Below are 22,065 nucleotides of genomic sequence, written 5' to 3' on the forward strand. Positions count from 1 at the left end.
TGCAGCAGGGGTGCGTGATGTCTCCATGGTTGTTTAGTTTGTTTATGGATGGGGTTGTTTGGGAGGTGAATGCAAGAGTTTTGGAAAGAGGGGCAAGTATGCAGTCTGTTCTGTATGAGAGAGCTTGGGAAGTGAGTCAGTTGTTGTTTGCTGATGATACAGTGCTGGTGGCTGGTTTGGGTGAAAAACTGCTGAAGCTGGTGACTGAGTTTGGTAAAGTGTGTGAAAGAAGACAGCTGAGAGTAAATGTGAATAAGAGCAAATTTATTAGGTACAGTAGGGTTGAGGGACAAGTCAACTGGGAGGTAAGTTTGAATGGAAAAAAACTGGATGAAAAGAAGTGTTTTAAATATCTGGGAGTGGATTTAGCAGTGGATGGAACCATGGAAGCAGAAGTAAGTCACAGGGCAGGGGAGGGAGCGAAGGTTCTGTGAGTGTTAAAGCACGTATGGAAGAAGAGAACGTTATCTCGGAGAGCAAAAATAGGTATGTTTGAAGGAATAGCGGTTCCAACAATGTTATATGGCTTTGAGGCATGGGCTATAGATAGGGTAGTGCAGAATGTATACATATGTTGGAAAGGAAATGTTTGAGGACAATATGTGGTGTGAGGTGGTTTGATTAAGTAATGAAAGGGTAAGAGAGATGTGTGGAAATAAAAAGAAAGTGGTTGAGAGAGCAGAAGAGGGTGTATTGAAATGGTTTGGTCACATGTAGAGAATGAGTAAGGAAAGACTGACAAAGAGGAAATATGTGTTAGAGGTGGAGGGAACAAGAAGTGGGAGACCAAATTGGAGGTGGAAGGATGGAGTGAAAAAAATTTTGAGCAATCAGGGCCTGAACATACAGGAGGGTGAAAGGCTTGCAAGGAACAGAGTGAATTGGAAAAATGTGGTATACCGAGGTCGAAGTGCTGTCAATGGATTTAACCAGGGCATGTGAAGCGTCTGGGATAAACCATGGAAAGTTTTGTGGGGCCTGGAAGTGTTAAAAATTTTGTGGGGCCTGGTTGTGGAGCTGTGGGTTTGGTGCATTATACATGACAGCTAGAGACTGAGTGTGAACAAATGTGGCCTTTGTTGTCTTTTCCTAGTGCTACCTCATGTGCGTGCGGGGGGAGGGGCGTGTCATTTCATGTGTGGTGGGGGTGGTGATGGGAATGAATCAAGGTAGCAAGTATGAATTATGTACATGTGTATAAATGTATATGTCTGTGTATGTATATGTATGTATATATTGAAATGTATAGGCATGTATATGTGCATGTGTGGATGTGTATGTGGGTGGGTTCGGCCATTCTTTTGTCTGTTTCCTTGCGCTACCTTGCTAATGCAGGAGACAGCGACAAAGTATAATAAATAAAAATAAATTACAGAGGTATAAGTTTGAGTATTCCTGGGAAATTATATGGGAGGGTATTAACTGAGAGGGTATAGTTGTATAGAGCATCAGATTGGGGAAGAGCAGTGTGGTTTCAGAAGTGGTACAGGATGTGTGGATCAGGTGTTTGCTTTGAAGAATGTATGTGGGAAATACTAAGAAAAACATGGATTTGTATGTAGCATTTATGGATCTGGAGAAGGCATATGATAGGGTTGATTGAGATGCTTTGTGGAAGGTATTAAGAGTATATGGCATGGGAGGTAAGGCATTAGAAGCAGTGAAAAGTTTTTATTAAAGATGTAAGGCATGTGTACAAGTAGGATGAAAGGAAAGTGACCGGTTCCCAGTGAACGTTGGTTTGCAGCAGGGGTGCGTGATGTCTCCATGGTTATCTAATTTGTTTATGGATGGGGTGATTAGAGAGGTGAATGCAAGAGCTTTGGAGAGAGAGGCAAATATGCAGTCTGTTCTGGATGAGAGGGCTTGGGAAGTGAGTCAGTTGTTGTTCGTTGATAATACATCATTGGTGGCTGATTCAGGTGAGAAACTACAGAAGTTGGTGACTGAATTTGGTAAAGTGTGTGAAAGAAGAAAGCTGGAAGTAAATATGAATAAGAGGAAGGTCATTAGGTTCAGTAAGGTTGAGGGACAAGTTAATTGGGAGGTAAGTTTGAAAGGAGAAAAACTGGTGGAGGTGAAGTGTTTTAGGTATCTAGGAGTGGATTTAGCAGCAGATAGAACCATGGAAGTGGAAGTGAATCACAGGGTGGGGGAGGGAGAGAAGGTTCTGGGAGCGTTGAAAAATGTAAGGAAGGCGAGAACGTTATCTCGGAGAGCAAAAATGGGTATGTTTGAAGGAATGGTGGCTCCAAGAATGTTATATGGTTTTGAGACATGGGCTCTACATAGGGTTGTGCAGAGGAGGGTGGATGTATCAGAAATTAGATGTTTGACAACAATATGTAGTGTGAGGTGGTTTGATTGAGTAAATAATGAAAGGGTAAGAGAGATGTGTGGTAATAAAATGAGCGTGTTTGAGAGAGCAGAAGAGAATGTGTTGAAGTGGTTTGGTCACATGGAAAGAATGAGTGAGGAAAGGCTGACAAAGAGGATATATATGTCAGTGACAGAGGGAATGATGAGAAGTGGGAGACCAAATTGGAGGTGGAGGGATGGAGTGAAAAAGATTTTGAGCAATCAGGGCCTGAACATACAGGAGGGTGAAAGGTGTGCAAGGAATAGAGTGAATTGGAACGATGTAGTATACACCCCAACTAACTTGTCCCTCAACCTTGCTGAGCCTAATAACCTTGCATTTATTCACATTCAGTGTCAACTTTCACCTTTTGCACAGTCTTCCAAACACAGTCATGAACATTTGCGGGTTTCTTTCAAATCTGCTACCAGTGCTGTATCATCAGCAAACAACCACTGACTCACTTCCCTCTCATTCCCCACAGATTGCACAGTTGCCCCTCTCTCCAAGAATCTTGCATTTAACTCCCTAACCACCTCATCCATGTACAAAGTAAACAAACATGGTGACATCACACACCTATGCTGCATACTGACTTTCACTTGGAACCTTTCACTCTCTTCTCTTCTTACTCATACACATGCCTTACACCCTTGAAAAACAATTCTTAGTGCTTCTAGCTGCTTACCTCCTACACCATATACTCTTAATACCTTCAACAAAACATCACCATCAACCCCATCATAAGCTTTCTCAGATCCATAATTGCCACATACAAACCCATATGTTTTTCTAAGTATTTCCCACACATATTCTTTAAAGCAAACACCTGATCCACACATCCTCTACCACTTCTGAAACCCCAATCTACTGCTCTGTACATGCCTTCACCCTCTCAATCAACACCCTCACATACAGTTTTCCAGGAATACTCAACAAACTTATGTCTCTGAAATTTAAACCAGTTATTCCTAATCACCAGTCTTTTTTCAGCACACAAATCCACATGTCCTTCACCATTTCCATTCACAACACTGAATACCCCATGTGTACCAATTAAACCCTCAACTACCACACCACTTACCTTTGCTTTAAATCACCCATCACTAATACCCAGTCTTGTGCACCAAAGCTACTGACACACTCACTCAGCTGCTCCCAAAACACTTGTCTCTTATGATCTTTCTTCTCATGCCAAGGTGGATAAGCACCAATAATCACCCACTCTCTCCATCCACTTTCAGTTTTACCCACATCAATCTAGAATTTACTTTCTAACACTCTATCACACACTCCCACAACTCCTGCTTTAGGAGCACTGTTACTTTTTCCTTAGATCTTTTCCTCTTGCCAACCTCTGACTTTACCCCAAGACTCTTCCAAACCATTTTCCCCTTTTACTTTTGAGCTTCATTTCACTCAGAGCCAGAACATCCAGATTTATTTCCTCAAACATACTGCCTATCTCTCCTTTCTTCTCAACTTCGTTACATCCACACACATTCAGATATCCCAATCTGAACCTTCGAATAGGATGAGCACTCCCTGTTTCACTCCTTCTTCTGCTTCCTCTTTTAGAAAATGAAATACAAGAAGGGGAGGGTTCCCACACTTATTGTTGTTTCCTGCTTAAGCGAAGTAATGCCAGGAATAGGTAAAGAAAGGCCACATTCACTTACATCCATGCTCTAGGTGTTATGTTGTGTAATGCACCAAAGCCACAGCTATCCACATGCATGCCCCATACCCTTTCCCATTCTAAGAGCTTCCCACAGCATTCAGGAAGCCAGCTATGTTCACTGGGACAAACCATGGGTCAAGGAATGAGTCGATGTTGTGTATACATCTATGTGAGCTGACTGCAGGACAATTCAAGTATTCAATGCCATCAGTATGGAAGTTGCATCTCAGGCAAGAAGGATCTTGAAATATGTTCAATTGGTTTTGTAATGTTGGAGAGATGAGTCATGTCCAGAACACACATGTGTCCCTTGTACATGCCTGGGTAGTGGGGAGTTCCAGATGGGAGTCTGTCTAGTGGAGTGGTGTTTAAGGCTGAGTTGGAACTGTGGTAGTTTAGTGCTTATCAAGTCATTTACTGTTTATATATGTCATGTAAATTTTGTGTTTGATGGGGAAAGGGTGATCTAGTAATCATTGCTGAAGTGCGAGCTAGGGGTGAGGTTCTTGTTTTTAATTGGGGGCTGGCGGTTGGTTATGGAGTGGTTTGTGCAAGGGGGGTTTAATGTTGATGTAAAGGATATAAAGCATTACTGGATTCTACCTGCAAGTGATTACATCAAAAGTGAAAAGTAATCTTTAATGAAATTCATCATATTCAATGGAGGGAAGGAACAGTCCTAATGAGGACCTTCCCACTCCACTGGAATCAGTCCTTTCATGTTCCTGCATGAAGTACAGTCTTACATTTGCAGGAACCCCATGAAAGGGGTCCAGGGATTTAATGATAGCATTATCTAGTGTTTTAGATCAGGTATTAAAGAAACAATGTTAAATTTCTATCTAGCAGGTAAGTACTTGAATTATTGATGAAGAGCAAAAATCAAATGAATATATAAGCCTATAACCAATAACCACATACAGCATAAACTAAAAACCTACTACTGCTTGTAAAGCTGTAAGTGTTGCTGCATCAGACTCGTCCTTTTCAGAAAGTATGTAGATAATGCGACGGTCTCCATCAGTGGTTTCTATGGTTGTTGCTTCAGGTAAAAGCCAAGCTCCATCTTCACGATGACACCGCCGATGTTTGTGTAAATTTGATGCATCACTGAAGGCTTTGCCACATACATGGCAAGTGTATGGTTTCTCACCTGTAAATAATTTACCTCTAGATATCACAAATTACTTACTACAATGGGTGCAGTGACCGCACAAGAATAAAGGTATTTACTGAATAATACCATATTGCTTTGTAAAGGCAGTAAAGTGATGCATGGTGATCAAAAAAAGGATGATGAAACAGCCTTTAGTACTTTATGGTGATATTTAGTTATGTTCATCTGGCTTTCATCCAGGTAATAACTTATAAGATAATGTTGGAGGAGTAGAACAATATGCATGCTGTGATTTCAACCTATATGAGTTTAAGAAAGGTTAACTGGGAGGGGATGAAGAATAGTTAGGCATTAAAGTGCAAATGAAAACTGCAAGAATCTCACAGTCTGCTCTCTGATCATCAGTATGGCTTATGTTAGTTGAGATCTCCAGATGATATCGTTTCGTCTCTCACTAATGTCTTTTCATCATCTCTGAAAGATCTTGGAGAGTTCTATGTAGTTGCCCTTGATATGTCAAAAGATTTTGATAAGATGCGGTATTGGAATCTCATCTCCAAGCTCAATTTTTTTGGCTTCTCTTCCTTGCTTCTGTTCTGGCTACTCTGTCACCATAGTTGTTGATGCATCCCTACTTTCCCTATCAAGAGTGGTGTTCAAGGTTGTGTCACATCTCTTATACTCTCCCTCCATCAGAAATTACCCAAATATTGTATAGCAATAAAACAGAATTACGAGATATGAAATATCTTACGAAATAGGCCAGGAGAAAATATGAAGTGAGTATTGCAAGACAATAATAGAAAGCCTACAAGATTTTATAGATATATCAATTATAAGAAATATACATAATACTTAGAAAAACAGATAAATCTGTATGTAGCACTTATGGATTTGGAGAAGGCATATGATGGAATTAATAGAGATGCTCTGTGGAAGGTATTAACAGTATATGGTGAGGGAGGTAAGTTGCTAGAAGCAATGAAAAGTTTTTATCGAGGATGTAAGGCATGTGTACGAGTAGGAAGAGAGGAAAGTGACCGGTTCTCAGTGAATGTTGGTTTGCGGCAGGGGGACATGATGTCTCCATGGTTATTTAATTTGTTAATGGATGGGGTTGTTAGGGAGGTGAATGCAAGAGTTTTAGAGAGGGGCAAGAATGCAGTCTGTTGTGGATGAGAGGGCTTGGGAAGTGAGTCAGTTTTTGTTCGCTGATGATACAGCACTGGTGGCTAATTCGGATGAGAAACTGCAGAATTTGGTGAATGAGTATGGTAAAATGTGTGAAATAAGAAAGCTGAGAGTAAATGTGAATAAGAGCAAGGCTATTAGGTTCAATAGAGTTGAGGGATAGGTAAATTGGGAATGGAGAAAAACTTGAGGAAGAAGTGTTTTAGATATCTGAGAGTGGATTTGGCAGTGGATGGAACCATGGAAGTGGAAGTGAGTCACAGGGTGGGGGAGGGGGCGAATGTTCTGGGAGTGATGAAGAATGTGTGGTAGGTGAGAACATTATTTTGGATAGCAAAAATGGGTGTTTAAAGGAATAATGGTTCCAACAATGTTATATGGTTGTGAGGCGTGGGTTGTGCAGAGGAGGGTGGATTTGTTGGAAATGAGATATTTGGGGACAATATGTGGTGTGAGGTGGTTTGATCGAGCAAGTAATGAAAGGGTAAGAGAGATGTGTGGTAGTAAAAAGAGTGTGGTCGAGGGAGCAGAGGAGGGTGTTTTGATATGGTTTGGTCACATGGAGAGAATGAGTGAGGAAAGATTGACAAAGAGGATATATATGTGTCAAAGGTGGAAGGAATGAGAAGAAGTGGGAGACCAAATTGGAGGTGGAAGAATGGAGTGAAAAAGATTTTGAGCGATCGGGGCCTAAACATGCAAGGAATAGAGTGAATTGGAACGATGTGCTATACTGGGGTCAATGTGCTGTCAATGGATTGAACCAGGGCATGTGAAGCATCTGGGGTAAACCATGGAAAGTTTTGTGGGGCCTGGATGTGGAAAGAAAGCTGCGGTTTTGGTGCATTATGCATGACAGCTAGAGACTGAGTGTGAATGATTGTGGCCTTTGCTGTCTTTTCCTAGCGCTACCTTGTGTGCATGTGGGGGGCGCAGAGTGGTTTGTCATTTCATGTGTGGTGGGGTGGCGACGTGAATAAATAAAGGCAGCAAGTATGAATTATGTACATGTGTATATATGTATATCTCTGTGTATGTATATATATGTATACGTTGAAATGCATCAGATTGGGGAAGAGCAGTGTGGTTTCAGAAGTGGTAGAGGATGTGTGGATCAGGTGTTTGCTTTGAAGAATGTATGTGAGAAATACTTAGAAAAGCAAAAAGGATTTGTATTTAGCATTTATGGATCTGGAGAAGGCATATGATAGAGTTGATTGATGCTCTATGGATGGTATTAAGAATATATGGTGTGGGAGGCAAGTTGTTGGAAGCAGTGAAAAGTTTTTATCAAGGATGTAAGGCATGTGTATGAGTAGGAAGAGAGGAAAGTGACTGGTTCTCAGTGAATGTTGGTTTGCGGCAGGGGTGCGTGATGTCTCCATGGTTGTTTAATTTGTTTATGTATGGGGTTGTTAGGGAGGTGAATGCAAGAGTTTTGGAGAGAGGGGCAAGTATGCAGTCTGTTATGGATGAGAGAGCTTGGGAAGTGAGTCAGTTGTTCTTCGCTGATGATACAGCGCTGGTGGCTGATTCATGTGAGAAACTGCAGAAACTGGTGACTGAATTTGGTAAAGTGTGTGAAAGAAGAAAGCTGAGAGTAAATATAAATAAGAGCAATGTTATGAGGTACAGTAGGGTTGAGGGACAAGTCAACTGGGAGGTATGTTTGAATGGAGAAAAACTGGAGGAAGTGAAGTGTTTTAGATATCTGGGAGTGGATTTGGCAGCGGATGGGACCATGGAAGCAGAAGTGAATCATAGGGTGGGGGAGGGGGTGAAAGTTCTGGGAGCGTTGAAAAATGTGTGGAAGGTGAGAACGTTATCTCGGAAAGCAAAAATGGGTTTGTTTGAAGGAATAGTGGTTCCAACAATGTTATATGGTTGTGAGGCGTGGGCTATAGATAGAGTTGTGCGGAGGAGGGTGGATGTGTTGGAAATGAGATGTCTGAGGCCAAAATTAGGTGCGAGGCGGTTTGATCGAGTAAGTAATGAAAGGGTAAGAGAGATGTGTGGTAATAAAAAGAGTGTGGTTGAGAGAGCAGAAGAGGTTGTTCTCAAATGGTTTGGTCACATAGAAAGAATGAGTGAGGAAAGATTGACAAACAGGATATATGTGTCAGAGGTGGAGGGAACGAAGAGAAGTGGGAGACCAAATTGGAGGTGGAAAGATGGAGTGAAAAAGATTTTGAGTGATCGGGGCCTGAACATGGAGGAGGGTGAAAGGCGTGCAAGGAATAGAGTGAACTGAAACGATGTGGTATACCAGGGTTGACGTGCTGTCAATGGATTGAACCAGGGTATGTGAAGCGTTTGGGGTAAACCATGGAAAGTTCTGTGGGGCCTGGATGTGGAAAGGGAGCTGTGGTTTCGGTGCATTATACATGACAGCTTGAGACTGACTGTGAATGAATGTGGCCTTTATAGTCTTTTCCTAGTGCTACCTCGCATACATGTGGGGAGATGGGGTTGTCATTTCATGTGTGGTGGGGTGGCGATGGGAATGAATAAGGGCAGACAGTATGAATTATGAACATGTATATATATGTATATGTCTGTGTGTGTATACATATGTATACACTGAGGTGTATAGGTATGTATATGTGCGTGCGTGGACGTGTATGTATATACATGTGTATGTGGGTGGGTTGTGCCATTCTTTCGTCTGTTTCCTTGAGCTACCTCACTAACATGGGAGACAGCGACAAAGAATGATAAAAAAAAAATAATATGAAATGCATAGGTATGTATATGTGCATGTGTGAACGTGTATGTATATACATGTGTATGTGGGTGGGTTGGGCCATTCTTTCATCTGTTTCCTTGTGCTACCTTGGTAATGCAGGAGACAGTGACAAAGTATAATTAGTAAATAGCTAGAGAAGTACTAATACAGATAGATAAGTTGAAGACTAATAAAAGTCTTGGTCCTGATAATTTCTATCCACATGTAATAAAAAAATGAAACACTAAATTGCCAAACTATAAATTATGTATTCAATAAATCTCTCCAGAATGGAATAGTCCTGCAGGTCTAGAGACTGACAAAAGCAACTCCTCTATACAAAAAGGGAAGCTGCTAATTGCTTGGCAATTACTGTCCTATTAGCCTCACATCAATTATATGTAAACTTTAGTAATTGATTATTAGAGATAAAAGCACAGCCCACCTGAAGAAACACAGTCTGATCAATAATAAACAGCATGCTGTCAGAAGGTGTATATCAAGCTTTAAAAATCTCCATTAATTTCATTATAAATCGTTCAATACCCACAACAAGTAAAAAGCAAAGACTATTATATTTTCTGGACTTACAGAAACCATTTAACAGAGTCCCACACTTTAACTTGATGCATAAAGTTTGGATCTCTGGCATTACTGGTTGCATAGGAAATTTAACAGAAGCCTGGTTGCACGATAGGAGAGCCATAATGAATGGTGAATCATCACTGTGGTCACCTGTTACAAGTTGGGTCCCACAGAGTGCTGTACTTGGCCTTCATTTTTAATCACTTAAATTAAAGAAATTGATGTAGAGCTGAATGACTTAGTGTCCATATTTACGGATGATACACAAACTAGCAATGTCATATTGATTGATGAAGATATGCTAAGATTACAGGAGGATTTAGATAAAATTGCCAAATTGTCTAGAAAATGGCAAATGCCATTTAATGTCAGCTGTTACAGGTACAAATCCTCAACAAAAAAATGATTATAAACTAATGGGCCACAAGAGAAAGGATACCTCTAGTGTAAGGGATCTAGGGGTCACTGTCTCCAACAAATTCAAATGCTCCCAGCACTGTAATGAAGCAGCCAAAAAAGCAAATGGAAGGTTAATACTTATCAACAGAAACTTTACATCCAAAAGTAAGGATGTGATACTGCCACTATACCTATGTCTAGTTAGACCACACCTTAAATATGCTGTAAAGTTTTGAGCCCCTACTTAAACAAGGATACTCTTAATTTGAAAGCAGTTCAACAGAGAGCAACTAAATTGATTCCTTCCTTGTGTAACAAACCATATGAGGAATGATTGCGAGAATAAAATATTTTCTCACTAAGCAAAAGGTGCCTCTGAGGCAAATCACTAGAATTTTTGAAAATACTTAAAGGATTCAACTACATTGATATTGAGGTAAGGATGTGATACTGCCACTATACCTACGTCTAGTTAGACTACATGTTAAATATGCTGTAAAGTTTTGAGTCCCCTACTTAAACATGGATATTCTTAATTTGAAAGTAGTGCAATGGAGTGCAACTAAATTGATTCCTTCCTTGCATAACAAACCATATGAGGAAAGATTGCGAGAACAAAATTTTTTCTCACTAAGCAAAAGGTGCTTCTGAGGCAAATCAACAGAATTTTTAAAAATACTTAAAGGATTCAACAACATCGATATTGAAAATATCTTTACAGTAGTGCCAGCATTACTAATGATTGGAAATGGACTAAAACTTAGAGTTATTGCTTTGATCTGAGCTATACAAACTATCTCTTTACCAATGACATTACTGATGTATGGAATAAGCTCCCAGAAAATGTTGTTCAGAGAAGCACCTTTAATATCTTCAAAATTATCACTTATCACTCTCCATTACTGAATAAGTCATTCAATCATTCATCATAATGTAGCGGTAATTCATGCTACCTTTTCAACCACTGATCTCTCCTTGGCCACACTGTAGTGACATACCAACAATGATTAACCCATGTCAATTGCTTTGAGAGAGTAAGTAAGAACTGTTGTATCATTCTTCAACATCAGGAATAGTATAGAAATGGTAAATAGAGAGGCTAGGGCTCAAGTTTATCCTTACTATTGTCTTTATGGCAAAAAGTAGAGGGATGAATGGTGGTCACGGGATACATGACATATATGTTCATTCTACCTTATGAATTTCCTGTATAAATTTCCTTCAGGCATATCTATTTTCCAAGGTATAGTTTCTACCTGTTTTCCATACTGTGTGTTTCTGGTGAAAAATGTAGGCCCAGGTACAGATCCCTAGGGGATCCCACTGGCAACAGGTGACCATGGGGATGACTCACCATTCATTATGACTCTTTGCCATCTATCATGTAACGAGGCTTCTATCCAATTTCCTATGCAACTAATAATCCCCATGGCCCAGACTTCATGCATCAATTTAAAGAGTGGGACTCAGTCGAATGCTTTCTGGAAGTCCAGAAATATAAGATACACTGCTTTTTTTCTTGTTGTGGGTATTGAGTAATCTATGATGAAATTCAAGAAGATTTGTAAGGCATGCTCTGAACCTTTTAAAACCATGCTAGGTATTACTGATCAGACTGTTCTGTTACAAGTAGGATATGATTTTAACTCTAATAATTGACTACAAAAGTTTGCTTAAAATTGATGAGCCTAATAGGATGGTAACTGCTAGGCAATTTGTGGCTTCCCTTTTTGTAAACAGGAATGACATCTACCCGTTTCCTGTCCATTGGGACTATTCCATCCTTGAGGGATTTATTGAAAGTATAGGTTAATAGTCTAGTACCGATGTTTTAAATTTTTCATTGATAGAAGTGGAATGGACCTGGGCATTTTTGTCTTCAACTTATCAATCTGTGTCAGTACTTCTCTAACTGTGATGGTAAATTCTGGTATCGTGTGAAAACTATTATCACTGTCTCAAAATATGTTGTTGCTTTCTCGTGTAAAAACACAACTAAAAAGCATAGCAACAAAATTTTTATCATACACAATGGGTTCCCTATCCTTGTTTACTAAGAGTCCTATACCAATCACTGTATGTTTCTTGCTACTGATATACCTATGAAATCTTTTGGGATCTCTATTGTCTCTTGCAATACTCACTTTGTTTTCTCTCTTGGCATGTTTGATAAGATCTTTCATGTGTCTTCTGATTGTGCTATATTGTTTTTTTTGCAATATAATGGTCTATGTATGATTTTTTAAGCTTGCTGAGTTCATTTCTGTGCATTATAGCTCTTGCAATATCCCAGGAGTACCATTCAGGCTTGCTGTTGGTTTGGTTTTATTGTTTGTCATGTATGATGTGGAGAGAGAGAGAGAGAGAGAGAGAGAGAGAGAGAGAGAGAGAGAGAGAGAGAGAGAGAGAGAGAGAGAGAGAGAGAGAGAGAGAGAGAGAGAGAGAGAGTGTACCATCAAGTAACTGTGATGAAACTCAGCCAAATTGGCAGGGCTAGCATTAAGCACTCTTTACATGTGTTGCTTGGTGTATAAGACTACTCTTCTCACCTGCCACGTGCATTACACAATCAATTTTTGGGTAGTCTGGGACTGATTTCAATCATATGACAAGTTCTATTTTAAACATTGCTATAGTTAATCCATGCATGTTTCTTATATCTCCTGGCAGTATAATATATAATCATTCAAACTTCTTGGTTGGGCTGTCATATATTTTTGTCTGATATATTTTTGAATGGAGACGAAGCAAGTATTTTGAAGGACAGTTAAATGTATTTGATGATAGGGTGGCAGATGAAGGGTGTTTGGTTCGGTAGGCATGTAAAGTAAGAGAGTCATGGAAAGTGGTTTGGTGAGGAGAGATGAGGTGGTGAAAGCCTTGTGTATGCTGTATGGTGAAATGTGGCAAGGCAGCTGGAGTGGACGATAATGCAGTTGAATTGCTTGAGAAAGGGGTTGATTGCATTGCTGACTTGTTAGCTGGGATTTTCAATGCATGTATGGTGAGGTGCCTTAGGATTGGCAAAATGCATTTGTAGAGTCACTTGGTAAGCTGTATGGGAGAATGGTAATTGAAAAGGCGGTGGTGCATACAGACCATCAGCTGGGGAGGAACAACACAGTTTCAGAAGTGGTATAGGATGTATGGATCAGGTGTCTGCTTTATGGAATGAGTGAGAAATACTTAGAGAAACAGAAGGATCTGTACAGGGCATTAGAGGATCTGGAGAAAACATATGAAAGTGTTGATAGAGATTCCTTGTGGAAGGTGTATGAATATATGGTGAAAGAGTGAAGCAGCTAGAAACAGTGATAAGTTTTTATTAAGGGTGTAAAGCATATGCATGAGTAGGAAGAGAGGAGAGTGGTTCCAGGTGAAGGTTGGTCTGTGGCTGGGGTGCATGATGTCACCATGGCTGTTTAATTTGTTTATGAATGGGGAGGCGAGGGATGCAAATGCAACAGTCTTGGAGAGAGGGCGAGTATGCAGTCTGTTGGGGGTGAGGGGGTCATACACAAATTTTCATACATCTTTTTCTTCTTTCTAAGCTATACAGTTGCAATTCTTTCAGCCTAATGTAGCAGTCCCTATGTTCCATTCCCATGATATTGTTTGTGAAGTGCTTCTGAATTCTCTCTGTTCAATCTAATGGTTCCTTTGGTGACTATACAACAAAGGAGTGTTCAGTTTTGCTTCTTATATGTACACTGAAAATTCTCATCAATAGGTTTTCATCTCTTGCAGAAAAAGTTCTCAGAATCTTACTCATCACTGTTTGATTTGAGTGTTAATTTTTCAATATGCTCTCTGAAATCTAGTTTCTCATTTATGATGATTACCATATCTTTTACATTTGGCCCACTTTATATCAGTTTTCCTCTTAGGCCTTTATATAGCAAAACTAATGAAGCCTTCCTTCACCCATAACTTATTTAATCAAATCCATCTTCTTTAAATTCAGAGGGACAGAAAAAGGAAGCACCAACATGACTACTTATAATGTTTCTCTCACCTTTTCCTTTATCTATCTGCCTTTCTCCTTACTTTTCTCCATCTTAATAAGGCACTGAGAATAATAACTTTTGTTGTAGAATTACACTATAAAGTCACTTTCCAGATGTCAATGAGAACGGCATATGTTCACCTTGGCAAAGGACAGTAAATATTTCACGCTGAATCTACTTGACACATATGCACACACAAGTCCCAGATAGAAAAGGAATTTTGAAAGACAAAGCCAATGAAGAGATATTTGTCACTGGTTCACTGAAGAGCCAATTATGGAATCTGATAAACTTAGAGTTAAATATAAAACATTAACAGAGACAGAAAAAAAGGTACCTGTATGCATTCGCAGATGTTTCCTTAACGTGTAAAGTTCAGTGAAACCTTTAGTGCAAACTTCACAGACATATGGCTTCTCTCCACTGTGCTTTCTTTCATGTGTTCGCCAGGCCTCTCGATTCAGGAAAGGCTTGCTGCAGTAGGAGCATGTGAAAGGTCTCTCTCCAGTGTGGCGCCTCATATGGAGCTTGTACTAATAAAGATAATAAAGGAGAAAAATAAGATATCCTGGGAAACTCAGAATTTTGTTCTAATGCTTTAAAATACGAAAAATGGCACACCTGACCAAAATAGTTGCAGTAAATGAGATGTAGTGTGAAGCCTAATCAAAATAGGAATCCTAAGTTACTTTATGAAATTCTCCAAAAACTATTTCTTCTTAAACAAATTAAACCAATGAGCAAGAGAGGTATAACAGCCCTGATCTTTTAGGAAATAACACAGTAATATCTAAATAACAATCAATGCATAAACCAATCACTGTACCCATGGGGAAAATCACTTTCTGCAGGCCACAGATAGCCATAATATCCCCAAAAGGAAGAAAACTAGAGTATCACTAATTTGGAATTTCCCAACAAACAAACATTTCCAAGTCTGTGCTTACCTCTGCAACCAGCCTCTAGCTTCTATGTCCCATTTTCACACTTTTTCTTATACACATGACTGTCTTCAGACCTTCCCTTCATCGAGGTAAGTACCCTCTAATCAAAACTATATTTTGAACAGAAGAGCAAATAAACTGGGTTCTTTCCTCCATGACAGGTGCTATAAATGTGATGGGCCACACACTTCAGGAGACATTTTCTCCTATTTCCTTTCCTTTTTTTTTTAATCCAAGTCTTAACAAAAACTTTCAATGTGAAATCTAATTTCTAGTTTTTTGTTTATTTTTTGGGGGAGTTAAATTCTTTCAAAGGTTTTACTATTTCACTCTGATTTTACAGCACTGCTGACTGTAGTCTTGATTGGAGCGGCACCAGGTGGTGACTTCAAAAATAACCTCTTATAAGGTGGCCTTCTACCTTGCATAGTAGTTTCTTGCCTTGAACTCTTCCATCCCTCTATTAATCTCTTTGCTTGAGATGCTAGGGATGCATATGATTGAATGGCTTCTTTTCCTTACAAAAATTTCTCTCCAGAGATAATTCTGTCCCTCAATCAGTCTACTTTGAAATGTTGGGATAATTATTGTTAAGTTACCTTCTTCTCAGCTCAATATTCCAACTATATGTTTTCTTCACCTTTGCATTCTTATTTTCTGCCCTTCTGTGCAGTTTTATATCTAATTTGGCAGTTCAAGAAGGAGACAATGTGGTGAAGTTCCCTTTATAGCAACGCATGCCCTGGAAGTCTACCTTGGAGAATCACCATGGGGGCCTACAAACAGATGAGCTATATGAATGTTTTGCTAGTCATAGTCTTTGCATTGCAATGATTCACTAAAATTCATCCAATGGGTGAAGTTTACCATACATGGAGTGGTCATATGTTGCTATGATGAAGCAATTAGGGCTTTGAATTTCTATCACCACATCCCAGAATGAAACAGAAATACCAGCTTTTTTCTCTCCAAGGATACAACGAATTACACTCCTGCCTTATTGTTCATTGGTTTTTAGCTGCTTGCCATCCCTTCTTAAAATGCTCTTCAACAGGAATCACATCTGGCTGATATATAATAAGCTCATATTTCAATAGATCTCTGCCATAAAAATCTTTACACTAAATCAGTATCATCCTGGAGGTAACCAATATGCTTCCCCTTCACTTTCATCAAGATTTAAACCACAATCCTCTTCCAACTAGTCACATCAGGTTCCTACAGGAACTAAAAACACCATCAAACTTAACAGAACAGAGCATATTAACTCCCCTCAACAATATGGAAACAAGTCAAGGAACATTCTCTCTTTATGCTAATATATAGGAGCTCAAACTACACAGAGCAAATTAAATCTACTTTATAATTGGCTTGTTGAATAAGTCAACTGCAGTATTTGTGGTCTTCACTGAAATACATACCAAGGACTATATAAATGTAGGGTCTGGATTCCAAATCACAACCTGTTCAGGTGCAACATAACTAGATCATATTGAAGTGTTGGACTGTATACAACAGATACTCTTACATCAACTAAGCTCGTGCAGTTCTAACATGATGTACTGTAGTAGAAATACTTTTTGTCAATGTCGGAAACTGAAACTTGGTCGATGTATTAATCTACAAGAATTTACAGAATAAATAAGAAACAAGGAATCATGTCTCACCCTCCTCAGAAAAGCAGTCCCAAATATTCCCATCTTACAGGACTTCAACTAATCACACATAAAAAAAATGGAGATAGGCATGGAACAACACTGTAGGTGAACTCACTGACACTGGAGGAAGGTTGGACAAACAGCTACAAAAAAGCTATTCACAAAACCAACCACAAGTTTTAACATTCTGGACTTAATCTTCACAAATAATGTGGACCAAATATGTGACATCATCATCTCAAACACCTTGTATTCTAACCACAACCTAATCAAGGTAAAAGCTACTTTGGATATTGAATTGCTTGAGGAAAACATTTCAGTTTCAATAGTAAGCAAACAAAATTGGAAAATATAGTGAACCAAATGTCTATAACACAATGGGAAACCATGCCTACACCAAAATAAAGGATGAACATGTTAAAGACATGACCACTTTGATACTCTGAACATGTAACAGACATATATCTATCCATCTATCTAAATCTCAGATGCTTGTTCCCCTCTGGAACTCCCTCTAAGGGGTGGCCATGGAATTAGATTCTCCATAACTAGTGAACTCAAGTGCTGCTTCTTAGCCTTTAGTGCCTCACCCTTAACATGCCACTGGCAAAGGGCAAGTCTAGCACAGGCTCCTACCCAATGTTCCTATTGACTACTTCTACCTAATTCCTACCTACCACTTCTATCTTCATGGATTCCCAATTAGTGATGGGACGTGCAGGAAAGTCTAATTATAACTATGTCAGTGCATTCTTTTTTTGTAATTAAAAACTACACCAAGGGTGGTTGTCGGTAGGCGACTTAACTACGTGTTGATAGTGAAGGAAGTTGTTAGTTTAGGGAAGGAAAGTATGGATACAGTAAGGGGAAGATTTGAAGATCAGATTGCCAATAGCACAGACAGAAGTAAGATAAGAGGTGGCAGTCAGATGATGGTTCGATACCTGTACCTTACCTACCGACTGAAACAGAGATGCCTAGTCCTGCCTACAACTTCTATCAATTGCTCCTTCCATTTTGCTAAAAGGTAGGGCTAGCATATACCACTCACCACCAGAAAATCTAAGTTATGAAGAATGAGCTGCATGAGTTAAGTGTTGTCAAGTGTTATATGTGACAAGAAAAGATTGTATGTTTGTGGACAGCCACCTGGGTCAGAGGAGTGCAACCTGATAACCAATGAAGTGCTGGCTCACTATGCAGCTGTTATTAGCCCTCCTGATACCCAGGTGGGTAGTACTAATAATATACCTCTCTGCTCATTGGCTTTCTGCCAACTACTACCTACACAGAAATATATCAGCAAAAAAGAAAGCACAAAAGGCCTTGGTCAGATCAGGGGAGATGAGGAAAATAAGGATTTCAGATTTTCTAAAAGAGCTGTGACTCACCAATGAGTTAACAGACATACCATAAACTTAGAATGTCATATGAAATACAGGAAAATGAAGAAGAGGATAGAGAAATCATTATGAAAAAAGAGATACATCCCAAAATACTTTTCTCATGAGCAAAATGCAAATCAAGGACCACAACCTCTGCTAACCCCCTAATAACAGAAGATGGTACTTTTCTGGATGACTGTCAGTAGATGAGAGATATTCTAAAAAGGCAATATGAACAGGACAGTCAGTGAGCTACAACACCACCTTAAACATAAGCAACTGAAAAGGGCTACTGAGAGCATGCCCACGCACTCTGCTCTACAATCTGACTGCTGGAGCTCAGTGTTCATAGGAAATGCAGAATACCTCTTGAACGAGCACTAAAAAGTCTAGATTCTGGCATAATCTCCTCTCCAAGTGACAATACCTAACTCACATCACCCCACTCCAGAAAGGTGAAAGAAAAAAAATCTCAAAAAACTATCGACTAATAGCACTAATACATAACATCACTAAAAATCCTCAAGAGAATCATAAGAGGCACACTAAATGAACAATCTGGATAACCCAGGACAACATGGTTTCAGGGTAGGAGGATCTTATCTCTCCTAATTGCCTGACCACTATCAGAAATATTTTGAAGGTCTGAAGAACAAACAAAAAGCTGATATCATTTATACTATCTATCCCCAACACACATCTGAGTTCCATTCTGATCAGTCAGTCAGATCTTGAAATGGAAGTAAGTCAGACGTATGTCAGCATGGCATGTAGAATTCATATACCTGTGCAGCATTCTTTTATCCTACTCAATTTCTATTATGATCATCTCTTTTTTATTAACCAGCTTTATCTTATGATTCTGTGGTTTCCTTTTACATTTTTTTAAGATTACTTAGTTCATATTTTGTTTTTATTTTTTTACGTTATGCAAGTTCTATCATGATTAACACATTTTTGTTTAACCAGTTTTATGAACTGACATATTTTCAAATCACTATATGGTTTATCAAAAAATCTTGGTTTATTTTCTACCCTTACAAGAGCTCCTTTGTTACTCAAACATACTGCAGGCTATATCTTCTTTTAAATCTACTGAATCAACCATGACTTGCTCTGAAGTTCTTGATGTAATTCTCACCCACTCACTCCTTCAAAATCTCAAAAAGACTTCTAGCCTTTGCCTGAATTGTTAGTAAGCTTAGTGTTACACCATTTTGAATATGATCTTCCATCCACAACATCAACAACTTTTCCATTTCAAGGATGGGTTCTTCTCGATGCTTTGTTATTTTCATAGACTTCATACTTGCTGAACCTTTCAATGCTTCATGTATTTTTCTTTGTCCCTTGAAATTGTGGAGACCATCAAATGGGGAAACTGTAGATCACTTGCAATCACATTCTTTCTTTCTTCATATGGGGTGATTACCTTCATTTTCAATTCTAAATCAAGCATCCTCCTCGGCTTCTTGCTAGATCCATTAAAATGTGATGGGTTTTTCCTCTTACTCATTGTCCTCTTTGGGGTTTAATACAACAAAGGTTTAAATCAGCATGAAAATTTACTAGATTCACTTGAATAATGTGCACTTACTGAATGGTAACTGAAAATGAGAGCTGAGAGAGATGCTGTAATGTACACAATGCCAGGATATTGTCTGAGTCACTATCATAAGCACACAGCTGTTAGCACTGGTGGACATACGACCAAGCTTAATCTTTATATTTCTGTATATTTTTTAATTCATATCTTATCGGTCATATGTACAGATGTTCGCAAGTCACATACGTTGTATGTAGGGGATAGACAGTACAGACTTTGCAAAAGCACTTGATGAATGTAACAATGGTGTTGTAGCACGTAAAATGTGTGTGATGGGAATAATCTGAAAAATTAGAAGACAGATATGTGCCATTTTAACTAACAGGTCATAACACACAGTTGTAACACTGACTCTCAACTTCCTTCCAGTTTCTCTTTCAAACTTAGTCACCAACTTCTGCAGTTTCTCACTCAAATCTGCCATCAGTGCCATATCAACAAATGACTCACTTCCCAGGCCCTCTCATTCCCCAATCATTTGCAAACCTTCCCTGTAAGAGCTGCTCAAATGCCTCTTTTTTCCTCTTTCACCAGCAACTTTACCTCTTCATCCCATGAATCACCACCCTTCCTAATATGTGTACCGACCACCTTTCTCATGCCACAAGCATCTCTTGCACATGCCAGTGATGCCTCTCTAAATACTGCCCATTCCTTTCTCTTTTGCTTCATATACTCTCATCTTTTGCCATTCTACACTCAGTCTCTCCAGTTATTTCTTCACGTAAGTCTCTTTTCCAAGTTCACTTACTCTCACCACTATCTTCTCACCAACAATGTTTCTTCTTTTCCAAAAACCTCTACAAACCTTTACCATCACTTCCACATGAGAGTGATTACACATCCCACCAGCTGCACCTCTCTGCACATTTACATCCTCAAGAATCACTTATACACTCCTATCAATCAATTTATCATTATTATCATACTTTGTCGCTGTCTCCCGCATTAGTGAGGTAGCGCAAGGAAACAGACGAAAGAATGGCCCAACTCACCTACACACACATATGTATATACATACACGTCCACACACAGCACATATACACACCTATACTGGAGGAAGTAAAGTGTTTTAGATATCTGGGAGTGGATCTGGCAGCGGATGGAACCATGGAAGCGGAAGTGAATCATAGGGTGGGGGAGGGGGCAAAAATCCTGGGAGCCTTGAAGAATGTGTGGAAGTCGAGAACATTATCTCCAAAAGAAAAAATGGGTATGTTTGAAAGAATAGTGGTTCCAACAATGTTGTATGGTTGCGAGGCATGGGCTATGGTAGAGTTGTGCGCAGGAGGGTGGATGTGCTGGAAATGAGATGTTTGAGGACAATATGTGGTGTGAGGTGGTTTGATCGAGTAAGTAATGTAAGGGTAAGAGAGATGTGTGGAAATAAAAAGAGCGTGGTTGAGAGAGCAGAAGAGGGTGTTTTGAAATGGTTTGGTCACATGGAGAGAATGAGTGAGGAAAGACTGACCAAGAGGATATATGTGTCAGAGGTGGAGGGAACGAGGAGAAGTGGGAGACCAAATTGGAGGTGGAAAGATGGAGTGAAAAAGATTTTGAGTGATCGGGGCCTGAACATGCAGGAGGGTGAAAGGCGGGCAAGGAATAGAGTGAATTGGATCGATGTGGTATACCGGGGTCGACGTGCTGTCAATGGATTGAGTCAGGGCATGTGAAGCGTCTGGTGTAAACCATGGAAAGTTCTGTAGGGCCTGGATGTGGAAAGGGAGCTGTGGTTTCGGGCATTGTTGCATGACAGCTGGAGACTGGGTGTGAACGAATGGGGCCTTTGTTGTCTTTTCCTAGCGCTGCCTCGCACACATGAGGGGGGAGGGGGATGTTATTCCATGTGTGGCGAGGTGGCGATCAGAAAAAATAGAGGCAGACAGTGTGAATTGTGTGCATGTGTGTATGTGTGTGTGTGTGTGTGTGTGTGTGTGTGTGTGTGTGTGTGTGTACATTGGCATGTGTGGGTGTGTGTATTTACGTGTGTGGACGTGTATGTATATACATGTGTATGGGGGTGGGTTGGGCCATTTCTTTCGTCTGTTTCCTTACGCTACCTCGCAGACAGCGACAAAGCAAAATAATAATAATAAAAAAATATATATAAACATATATATATATATATATATATATATATATATATTTATTTATTATACTTTGTCACTGTCTCCCGCGTTAGCGAGGTACCGTAAGGAAACAGACGAAAGAATGGCCCAACCCACCTACATACACATGTATATACATACAAGACCACTAACGCACATATACGTACCTATTACCTACATCTCAACGTATACATATATATACATACACAGACATATACATATATACACATGTACATAATTCAAACTGTCTGCCCTTATTCATTCCCATATATATATATATATATATATATATATATA

At 39.5% G+C, this 22,065-nt stretch overlaps 1 protein-coding gene across 1 annotated transcript in view; it reads right to left on the reverse strand.

Annotated features, from left to right (window-relative positions):
- Positions 1-22,065, reverse strand: part of LOC139750064 (uncharacterized) — a 278,496-nt gene that overhangs the window by 46,711 nt on the left and 209,720 nt on the right. The window contains exons 15-16 of the mRNA XM_071664399.1: positions 14,402-14,597; positions 4,982-5,193 (exon numbers count right to left, since the gene is read on the reverse strand). Of these exons, the coding sequence (XP_071520500.1) occupies positions 4,982-5,193; positions 14,402-14,597 (408 nt within the window). The remainder of the gene's footprint in view (positions 1-4,981; positions 5,194-14,401; positions 14,598-22,065) is intronic.

This window comes from Panulirus ornatus, chromosome 9 (assembly GCF_036320965.1).
Source record: "Panulirus ornatus isolate Po-2019 chromosome 9, ASM3632096v1, whole genome shotgun sequence".
Taxonomy (NCBI): Eukaryota; Metazoa; Arthropoda; class Malacostraca; order Decapoda; family Palinuridae; genus Panulirus; species Panulirus ornatus.